This window comes from Cydia pomonella, chromosome 8 (genome assembly GCF_033807575.1).
Source record: "Cydia pomonella isolate Wapato2018A chromosome 8, ilCydPomo1, whole genome shotgun sequence".
Lineage (NCBI taxonomy): Eukaryota > Metazoa > Arthropoda > Insecta > Lepidoptera > Tortricidae > Cydia > Cydia pomonella.
Genome location: NC_084710.1, coordinates 73969 through 84870, shown reverse-complemented (window position 1 = coordinate 84870; position 10902 = coordinate 73969). Strand labels below are relative to the sequence as shown.

Sequence of the window (10902 nt, the reverse complement as noted above, 5' to 3'; positions counted from 1 at the left end):
TCAGACGGCGTGCAGCAGACGCAGCAGGCGGGCGGGCGCCAGCGCGGCGGCGGCGTGCGGCCAGCGCGCGGCCGCCAGCACCAGCAGCGCCGCCAGCACGCACAGCGCGCCCAGCAGCGGCAGCGGCGAGCGCGCGCCCGGCGGCGCCGCCACCCCCACCCCCGCCGCGCGCCCCGCGTGGTGCGCCGGCAGCAGCTCGCGGTCCAGGCACTGCGAGCACGGCGCGCCCGCCGGACCTGCGCACCCACCGACACCTCACGTACCTTCTAATATTTCATATGCCTCCTAAAACATTTCTGTTTTAAGATATATTGTTAAAATATGTATGTTCGCTTTAAGATATTTATTTATGGGCCCCTAGTTGCCCGAAATAAAGATTTTCTTAAACGCCCAGTTTCCCGAATAGTTCGAACCGGGTGACAGAAAGCGGAGGCGAGGGATCCACTAGATGGGCCTCCGTGATAGGTATGCGCCCGTGGAATGCGCCCCGTGGCGTAGCTTGAGCGCGCCCTCGCGGTTCCGCCGGTGTCGACTCGTTACGGTTTTGAACTGACCGAACTGAACACGTCTCGCGCCCGACTCTCACTTCGTTTCGCATGCCCCGAACGACGTAAGAGATCTGCAGGGTCGTATCAAAATAAGATCTGTCCGGAACAAAACCGTAAGAAGTTAACTCCGAACCGTGATTCAGAACAAACACTGCGATGACCCCGACTCCGCATTCGTTTTAATTTCATCAAATCATCACAAATACTGATTTCGCTGAACCTGTTCGGGATGCGGGTTGGCGTTGATGTTAAAACTTCCGGCGAGTAAAAGCAAAAATGTTTATTACAGTATATATGATGCTACTTTCCCGCACGCGTGCGGGAATGAGCACTTTCCGTGTATATGTCGAAATTTTTAAGAGCCATATGTACTGTAAAACGTTGTACGATACACTTGCAAATAGGTAATTCGCAACTCGTGTCGATTTACGTTACGTTACGTTCGATTTAAACTATCGGCCGTTTCGGGTTGAGCTCTATGTACCTGTAGAGTGCGCCACGTGGAGTAAGTTGAGCGCGCCCTCACAGTTCTGCCAGTGCCTCAAGTGGCAGAAGGCGTAGGCGAGCGCCTCGCTGTCCCCGCGCCGCAGCACGTGCTCGGGGGGCAGCGTGAGCGGCCGCAGCTCCAGCAGGTAGGCCGGCACGTGCGGGTTGAACTCTATCGCGCGGCGGATCGCCTGCAACAAATTGACGAGTGATACAAAAAAGCGACATGGAGTATACAGCACGGTACCTCTAGTGCCTGCAGCTCGGCGCCGCGGTGTACAGCACGGTACCTCTAGTGCCTGCAGCTCGGCGCCGCGGTGTACAGCACGGTACCTCTAGTGCCTGCAGCTCGGCGCCGCGGTGTACAGCACGGTACCTCTAGTGCCTGCAGCTCGGCGCCGCGGTGTACAGCACGGTACCTCTAGTGCCTGCAGCTCGGCGCCGCGGTGTACAGCACGGTACCTCTAGTGCCTGCAGCTCGGCGCCGCGGTGTACAGCACGGTACCTCTAGTGCCTGCAGCTCGGCGCCGCGGTGTACAGCACGGTACCTCTAGTGCCTGCAGCTCGGCGCCGCGGTGTACAGCACGGTACCTCTAGTGCCTGCAGCTCGGCGCCGCGGTGTACAGCACGGTACCTCTAGTGCCTGCAGCTCGGCGCCGCGGTGTACAGCACGGTACCTCTAGTGCCTGCAGCTCGGCGCCGCGGTGTACAGCACGGTACCTCTAGTGCCTGCAGCTCGGCGCCGCGGTGTACAGCACGGTACCTCTAGTGCCTGCAGCTCGGCGCCGCGGTGTACAGCACGGTACCTCTAGTGCCTGCAGCTCGGCGCCGGGGCGCGGCGCCAGCACGGCGGCGCGCGCTCGCAGCAGCGCTGCGGTGTACAGCACGGCGGCCGACGGCGGCTGCGACGGCTCGTCGTAGCGCGCCACCACCGCCTGCGGCATCACACAACCTCTGACAAACAAATCCACTTTACGACACACTTATTTATTTTATTTAAACTTTATTGCACAATAAAAATAAATACAAATGGCGGACTTAATGGCTTAATGCATTCTCTACCAGTCAACCATAGGGCAAAACACACATGAGCAGGTAACTTATATTTTTGACGGAAAGTTATAACTTCGTTGACAAAATTTTCAAGACTTCTCACAATTCGACCCCCATCGCTGGACATTTGGTTCTTAGGTTCTATCCCATCGATCTCGGACCTTTTGCAGCGAAAATACGTTTCGAGGCCCTCCGAGCTTTCGACTTTAGTCGGCTCAGACCATTACTCGAGTAAATGTAACGGTGGCATGGGTACCGGGACATCAGGGAGTAACTGGAAATGAGAAGGCAGACGTGCAGGGTAGGATAGGGGCGGAGACGGAATTCATTGGTCCGGAACCAGCTTTGCCTATGTCAACCGACGTCACGAAGGGAGTTATAGAGAAGGTAAAAGAGATTGGGGCACAAAGAGAATGGAAAGAAGAGACTGGATGTAGACAGTCGAAGATGATGATTAGTGGCATAGATCATAGGAGAACCAGGCATCTTCTGAAACTAGGTAAGAGTAGTCTGAGACTAATGACTGGTATTATAACTGGTCACAATACTCTTAATAGACATCTGAATATAATGGGCATAAGTAGAGATGCCTCCTATCCACACTGTGGTAAGGAGACAAGCTTGCACTTACTAGCAGAATGTACTATGTATGCGGCACCGCGACATGATACATTCGGTAGTGATACACTAAAAGAGAGCGAACTAAAGGATGTCGAACTTAAAGATGTCCTTCTGTTCTGCAGGAAAACGAGAAGATTTGAGGAGAATAGTGGGGGAATGCCGCCGGGACAGTAACCTAGCTGCAGCTCCAACTCCAGGGAATTGGGCTGAGTGAACGCAACGAGCGATCGACAGCCCGCCTGCTTCCGGCCGGGCGTCCCTGCACTACATCTACATCTATTACTCGAGTACATTTATTTTATATTTATTTATGTTTACGAGCCCCAATGCAGAAGAGTTCGGTTACTATTTAAAATTAAAAAGTAACTTTTTTTCAAAGTCAAATCTAGTAAGTAATTTTAGTAGCATAGGAGCAAGAATTAAAAAAAAGTGTTGTAAAATTAATCAACTTTATTTCCTGTATAATACAACAAAAACTATTCATGTATTCCAATAAAAAAAATACAATTCTTCTATCAACTACAACGCACAATAGTTCGGCTGTCGATCTTGAGTACGCAAAATAGTTCGCCTACCACTTAGTTGTCTCGCCTTTACTCTTAAGAACAGCCTTGATCCTCAATGGCATCGTCGCTACCAACTCTTCGCACTCTTCTGGGGTTATAGACTCCCAGACAGCGACGATTTTCTCTTTTAAATCACTTTTTGACCTCGATGGAAACTTGCGTAATTTTTTTTTTCATTTTCCACCACAATGGGTGACAAATCTGGACTATTCGACGGCCACTCCATAGTGGGGATTCCTTTAGACTCGAGCCAAGTCTTCGTGGTCTTCGCAGTATGGCAAGATGCCCCGTCTTGTTGAAAAGTGTAGTAATTTACATATTTCAAGCTTGGAATAGATGGAATTAAACTGGTTTTCAAAATGTCCTGGTATTTCACTGCATTCCCTTCTACAAAATGCAGGCGGCCTACCCCTTGTGCCGACATGCAACCCCATATCATAACAGACCCAGGAAACTTCACTTTTCTCTTAATGCAGTCCTTGATGAATGCTTCGTCTTTATTTCGAACGACTTTTTTTCGTTCGTCGCCGATAGTTACTTCGAATTTTGATTCATCACTCCATATTATTTGACGCCATTGCTCAGTAGTCCAGTTTGAGTGCTCGCGAGCAAATTTCAGCCTCTTCTTTTTCTGTAACTCCGTTAGTAAAGGTTTTTCCTTGGCCGTCTAAAATCCCATCTATCCCATTCTTTTGAGAACCCTTTTGCAGGTATCCACTGAAACGTCTTTCTGGATCATATCACGCCATTTTACGGTAAGTTCCCCCGCACGAGCACGGCGGTTTTGTTTAATAATTTTCTTTAAAACTCGGTTTCCAGCTGCACTCGTCATACGCGGTCGACCAGACTTCTTCAAACACGAAATTGTGCCGTGTTTCTTGCGATGCTGGATGATTGACTGGACAATAGATCTTGGCAGTAATAAATTTCTGGCGATTTGGTTGGTAGATTTTCCACTCTCACTACTGGAAATTATAATTTTCCTGACTTCTTCTGTGACTGGTTTTCCGCGGCTCATGTTGCTCTAAATTACTTATAATAATGAAAAAATACTTGGAGTATGTACTTATATATGTACCCTTTGACATATTAAATGACAATGGGTTCCAAATTTATTTGAATCATTTTTATTTATTTGAGTAATAACATTAAAGTCTACTACATCTATGGCTATGAGACCGTTCGCTGAAATGACTATCAGGGCAGTGATCATCGAATCAACATCACACATGGCGGTTATCTCATGAGCCAAGTCTAAGTACTTACTGGACTTGTCCTTCTCGGCTTTCACGAGATTCTCATCACGGGGGATGGTGATCTCGACGAGCACGGCCCGGCGTTGCGATCGATCTATTATCACGATGTCAGGCTTATTGACTACAATAGTCCTGTCAGTGATGATAGATCGATCCCAATAGAGCGTGGCACGACCATTTTCGAGAACTGGCGCAGGTGAGTAGTTGTAGTACGGAACTTAGCGGTCTACAAGGCCGTATAGAAGAGCAAGTTGCTGGTGAATAATTCTGGCTACGAGATTATGTCTGTGCAAGTACTCGCCGTTAACAAGATGAGAACAATCGGAAATTATATGCCTGAGTGACTCTCCGGGACGGCGGCATTGGCGGCATGCCCGACAAATGTCGACCGTACCGTCGTTCAGGATATATTTCCGGTAATTGTTCGTCATCATAACTTCGTCCGCAATTGCACACGCAAAACCCTCGGTTTCTCCGAAGAGGTATCCGAATCGTAACCAGTTCACCGACGCGAGCAGGTCTACGTCGGGGCTCGCGAGGGCCTTGTAGAACCGCCCGTGTAGCACCTTACTCTCCCATGCCGATTTGCGATCCGCAATACTTAGTACCACATGTTTGCACCAGTTCTCGGTTGCCAAGGAGACCGGCGTGAGGTTCCTGTCTACTGCCACCACATCACGATGCATCCCACACTCGTTGTTAAGGAAATAATTCCTGAGAATGTACACCTTACGGTTGTGGAGATCTTTGGCGTTTAGGAAGCCTCGACTTCCTCGCGTGAGTGCAGCATATGGTGTGTGGTGAGCAGTAGTCGGACTCTCCGATCCAGGGCGTCCAGCTCGGTCTGAGTCCACCTTAGTCCACCTTATTATTATTAATACATGCCCTCGTGAAGGACGGAACACCGCCTTACGCGACCAGATGCAGGCGCTGCTCTAATATTCGTGTCATTACACACGCGCGGGACTGTCGCTAGAGCTCCTTCGAGACCCTCCCTCATGCCCGCGCGGCGCTTCACGTGACACTCACCTGAGCATCAAGGTAGAGGCGCTGCTCTAACAACACCTCGAGCAGGTTCTCGTGGGCGTGGAGCGGCGCGGGCCCGTCCCGGGCTAGCTCCCGGAACACTCGCGCCGCGTCGCGCAGGCGGCCGAGGCGGCGCTTCACGTGACACTCACCTGAGCATCAAGGTAGAGGCGCTGCTCTAACAACACCTCGAGCAGGTTCTCGTGGGCGTGGAGCGGCGCGGGCCCGTCCCGGGCTAGCTCCCGGAACACTCGCGCCGCGTCGCGCAGGCGGCCGAGGCGGCGCTTCACGTGACACTCACCTGAGCATCAAGGTAGAGGCGCTGCTCTAACAACACCTCGAGCAGGTTCTCGTGGGCGTGGAGCGGCGCGGGCCCGTCCCGGGCTAGCTCCCGGAACACTCGCGCCGCGTCGCGCAGGCGGCCGAGGCGGCGCTTCACGTGACACTTACCTGAGCATCAAGGTAGAGGCGCTGCTCTAACAACACCTCGAGCAGGTTCTCGTGGGCGTGGAGCGGCGCGGGCCCGTCCCGGGCTAGCTCCCGGAACACTCGCGCCGCGTCACGCAGGCGGCCGAGGCGGCGCGCGCACATGCCCGCGCGGCGCTTCACGTGCGCCAGCACCGCCGCGTCTCTGCAACATTCACCATTTTTAATCCAATTCAAGAGTTCGAAGGAATTTTCACCGATTTCTCGAGGTCTGGGACGATGTTTGAAAATCTTGGAGAACACTTAGGATTTCTTTCGCCGTAAACACCTGTCGTGATTGATGCATTTAGTGCATTTTATTTCAGAATATTGAGTAAAGTGGAATCGCCGATAAAGACCACAAGATGATGACGTTCCGATTTTGTGACTGTCGATTATTTTTTATTAAAAATTGCAACAATAAGAAAAAACTACAAGCGATGACATCGGTCCGGTTTCGTTTTCCTTAGTTACCTGCGCGCTCGGGCGGCCGAGCCGGCCACGCCGGCCGCGCCGGCGCCGCTGGACACGCGCCACGCGGCCTCGGCGCAGCGCCACGCGCGCTTCAGCAGCCGCTCGGCCTCGGCCACGGTGGGCGCGTCCTCCTCGGCCAGCAGCAGCAGCGCGGCGGCGCAGTCGGGGCGCGCGGCCAGCGCGGCGCGCGCGGCGGCCACCCGCGCCGCCGGCTCGCGCTCTCGCCACGCGCGGGCCAGCGCCGCCTTTTAATCACAACGAACGCCGTGGCTCATAACATTCTAGTACAGTCAGCATCAAAAGTAGCGGATCGAATAAGGTTTCATAAGTATCTACATTCTGTAACAGCTTAACAAAAAGTGATGTCTTTAATATAGAGCAACAAATACTTTAACCTCCTAAGGCCCAATGGCCTACCTGTAGTACTTGGAGAGTTCGTCATACAGACCCAGCTCAATAATCGGTCGTGTAGTCATAGCGTACCACGGTCCTACGAGTAGGTCTTGAAACAAATGCCGGCATTTTGATTTAAAATTTCGCGCTAATCTAAAATGACGTTTCTCAATTTCTAAACGAATAGTTTGCCTTGTCTATGAACATAGTACGAAGGTCGAAAAAAAAAACAAAGTGTCAAACTGACAGTTTCCAGTCGGCAACATGAGAGGTGCGCGAGGAAGAGGTTAGTAAATCCTAAATAATTAAAGTAATCTCGAATGATTTTATGTTGAATTATATATTTTCTTAATATTTATTAGATATACCATGGAATAAAACAATAATTTGATAATTTATGCATATATTTTACCAGACACGTGCTGTGAAAATCTTAAGTCCTATGTGTAGTACCGCGGGACTTAACCAAAATATTTTTTTTATATTGAAATTGGTGATAATCTGATAATGCTTTTTTTTTTTAATCTTTATTTATTTATTGAGGGTTTTTAAATAAATGCCACCCTCATAGTGGCTCTCTAAAGAATGATCAATGCTTATGGTGACGAATTTCGTTTTTGTTTTTATAGGTTTGAATGATCAAGAAATAGAATTCGCACTCAGCGATTCTGAAATTGAATTGGAGGACGACGATGGTACAGATTTGTGCGACACAGACACAAGATTTGTGCCAAATGGATCCAGAGACAATTTCTCTAGTTCTGATGATGATGTACCTCTGTCGGAACTAGTTTGTAGACCTACCCGAGGCAGACCCAGATCGCGACGTGCAGGATATTTTAGATATTTTAGATAATAATTGTTAATTTTGATTGATTTATAAGACTGGTTGTAAACCAAAATGATAACTAATTGTGATTAAAAAGACTGTACGGAGTGTGCGGATCTCTGAAAAGCCACTCTAGACTGATTAGAAAAGGTTAATACTCTGTAATATCTAAATAAAACTACAGAATAAGTAATTACGACGTTTTTTTAATTTTCCTTTATATAAAAAAAAACACGAAAATCATGTTCTGTTAAAGCCCATGGTCCTTTCTGTAGTACTTATTTAAATAAATTGAATTTGTCCCAAAAGTTATCATTTACAGATAATATAGATGCCCTGAAAGTATTGGTGCAGTGAAAGTACTAGAACATTAAAAAAATAGGTCCCGAGTGCTTGGGTCTGAATGAGTATAAAACAAAGGTACTACTGGAAGGACCATGGTATGCAATGACTACACAGTGAATTTTTCGTTGGGCCTTAGGAGGATAAAAGATATACTTTTGAGCGTGAATTTTAGAAATTTATCTATATTTGGAAAAGTTATCCGGAATATCAGATACTTTTGGCGCGTTGTTTCATCCGTTACTTTTGATGCTGACTGTACTCTGGAGTTGCAGGCGTACATAGGCTACGGAGACTGCTTACCATCAGGCGGGCCGTATGCTTGTTTTCCACCGACGTAGTATAAAAAAAAAATCTGATACAATCTGGAGGGACAATCATAACCCCGATCCTCACCTCAAATTGTACACTCGACATCAAATTTTTAATTTTTAGCCTTTTTACAAAGGAGTAAAGTGTAAAAGTGTACTTTATCTTATCGTATCTTTGTCGTCGACTGTACGGTCACGTCTGAAAATATCGATACGAAAAAAAAGTACCAAAAATATGTATACACGACTATATTGCCCCTATATTCAGGTAGTGTATACATATTTTTTAATTTTTTATTATACATATGTTTGGCACATTTTTCGTACCGATATTTTCAGACGTCCCGTTCCAAGGTCAACAGACTTCCTTAACAACAGCACAGCTAATGCCATTGGAACATTTAGCCAGCATGGTTTGTGGTAGTCTTTGTAACTTGGATTTTTATTTGTAATTATTAACCTCTTGCGGATTTTATCTTTAGTTTTGTATGAATAAAACTGAAAGCCTGTATTACAAATGAATTCTAGTTTAATGTTGATTTAGTGGTAATGAAGGAAGCATTGTACAAATGGCATACCTCGCAAGGCGAGTCAGCCCCGGCCACACCAAACCAAGCCTGATGCTCCTGGGCGGACAGATTCATGTCATAGTAGGTGAGCGGGGCGCGCCGCGCGGCCGCCCACAGGCGCGCATATTCCGCGCCCCGCAGCAATGCCATGGGGTTGCGCCACACCTACCGGACATATTTAATGATTACTGGATTATACTGTTCTGGAATTCGAACACTCGACTTACAGACATGGAACATGTTGTTGGCTTAGGTACCTACTCAACCTGAAGCACTGTTGATAAAGCAATCTATGTTCTATGTTTTATATTTGTATAAATAAAATAAAATAAATTATTACTTACTCTTTACTCTATTCCTTATTCAACTCCCACCATGGTATGTTATGTAATTTCTGTGTTTTCAATGTCTGTCAGATCAACATTTTGGTCTGTAGGAATTCTCCAGACACAAGAATGTTGCAGGATGCTTTTTAAACCCCACATCTAGTATCGTCTATCTTAAAGAATGCTAGCCTAGCTAGTTGGAGTTAGTCAACTGAAGTTTCAACTGTTCAGTTGATCCTCAAGATACTGTTTTTAAATCTAATTGAACCAACAGTCACCACAGTGCCAAGTAACTGTTAAGAAAAGTCCTATTGTTCCCACACCTGGGCTATTTATTGATTTTATTTCATTAGCTTAGAAAGATTTAAGTAAATAAAATGAGACTGTCCAATATGTGTACTTATCCAATTTCATTTCAGTAAAATTATTTGACTTGAAACATGGTTACTAGTATATATTGATACTAGACGTAGGCAGTGTACCTTGCACTCCTGCGGCATAGGCGGCGGCGTGCCGGGCGGCTCGTCGGCCGCGAACCACGGGCCCAGGTGCGCCAGAGACACCTGCTCGATGAACGACGCGCCGTACTTGCGATAGTACCACCACTCAAAGATCAGGATCAGCCCCGAAATCAGCGACGACGTGCCCGTCAGCGCCACGTAGAACTTCGGTGTCAGCGCCGACAAAAACGTCGACGAGTCCCACATCTTGCTGGAACACCGACTCGGTCGGTGAGCGAAACACTACGAAACACCCGCGACACTCGAGCAATAATCACACACTGAAAAATATCAACTTGAGACAGTTAACTTAATTCATCATCAGTTCATCGCCATATCATATTTTCATGTTATTCATGAAATAAAATATGAATAAAATAAATAAATCTCTTCTTCAGAACTTGTCAATACTGCAGTCGAACCAGTATTTTCCTTATTGCAGTCAAAGTAACGTCCAACCGACAACGCGTATTCTTGAAATGATTCAGTTTCCTCATCGGCGATTGGTCAATGTTATGGATTTTTCGATAGAGAGAAAAATACTCTTTTCAAAACGCTTTTTGGCTGGCATGACTCTGACTGTCAAATTTGACAAATGTAACTTTTAATTTTAAATGGCACGCATAAATTCTTAGATTGTTCTAGTATTGAAGTTTTTCTTGCCTTTACTTCTTCCTACGTTAAAATATGGTTTATTAATGACACATAGGTTTCTTTTTTATATAAAAACCAATAATGTTGTTGCTCAAAAAACTAGCATTCAGGGCAACATGTATAAGACAACTGATTTTTGCAAAAAAAAAAAATAACCAAGACATTGACGTTTGACGTTTACGTAACCCACTTCTCGTACCTCGTCTCCCTAAATCCTTTTAAAAAAAAGAAAAAATATGCTGGGACGGCTAGGCAAGAGGCACGCCGAGATGGCGGCGTCATTCGCGACGTCGGGCGCCGGCTTCGGCGGCGCGGCGTTCCTCGGGCTGCTCTACATGACGGATTGGCGCGTGTTCGTCACCTACATCCCCTTCTACGGTGGCAAGTTCGCGGGCGAGAAACAGGAGTAACCATCCACCACATGATCTTAAGTTATTGTCTAGTGTCCTGTAAATTGTAATTATAAGAATTAGCAGTCGCTAA

At 47.3% G+C, this 10902-nt stretch overlaps 2 protein-coding genes across 2 annotated transcripts; one reads left to right on the top strand and one right to left on the bottom strand.

Annotated features, from left to right (window-relative positions):
* On the bottom strand, positions 1–10405 carry LOC133520288 (protein ST7 homolog). Its single transcript, XM_061854657.1, has 7 exons — positions 9748–10405; positions 8949–9104; positions 6496–6740; positions 6007–6187; positions 1841–1969; positions 1033–1225; positions 1–236 (listed from the first exon to the last, which is right to left on the bottom strand). Exons 1-7 carry the CDS (start codon positions 9970–9972, stop codon positions 1–3), a joined length of 1365 nt encoding a protein of 454 aa, XP_061710641.1. The 5' UTR covers positions 9973–10405.
* A 100-nt stretch (positions 10406–10505) lies between these two features.
* Positions 10506–10902, top strand: LOC133520344 (uncharacterized). The gene has a single exon (XM_061854717.1). The coding sequence runs from the start codon at positions 10656–10658 to the stop codon at positions 10827–10829; it is 174 nt and encodes a 57-aa protein (XP_061710701.1). The 5' UTR covers positions 10506–10655; the 3' UTR covers positions 10830–10902.

Bases quoted from the DNA above. Each gene is read 5' to 3' on its own strand.
- LOC133520288 (XM_061854657.1), bottom strand. From the start codon at position 9,972: ATGTGGGACTCGTCGACGTTTTTGTCGGCGCTGACACCGAAGTTCTAC. The intron at 6,741-8,948 runs GTATGCCATTTG...TGTGATTAAAAG, and splicing joins GGGCTGACTCGCCTTGCGAG to GCGGCGCTGGCCCGCGCGTG. The intron at 237-1,032 runs GTACATAGAGCT...GTGGGTGCGCAG, and splicing joins CCACGTGGCGCACTCTACAG to GTCCGGCGGGCGCGCCGTGC.
- LOC133520344 (XM_061854717.1), top strand. From the start codon at position 10,656: ATGCTGGGACGGCTAGGCAAGAGGCACGCCGAGATGGCGGCGTCATTC.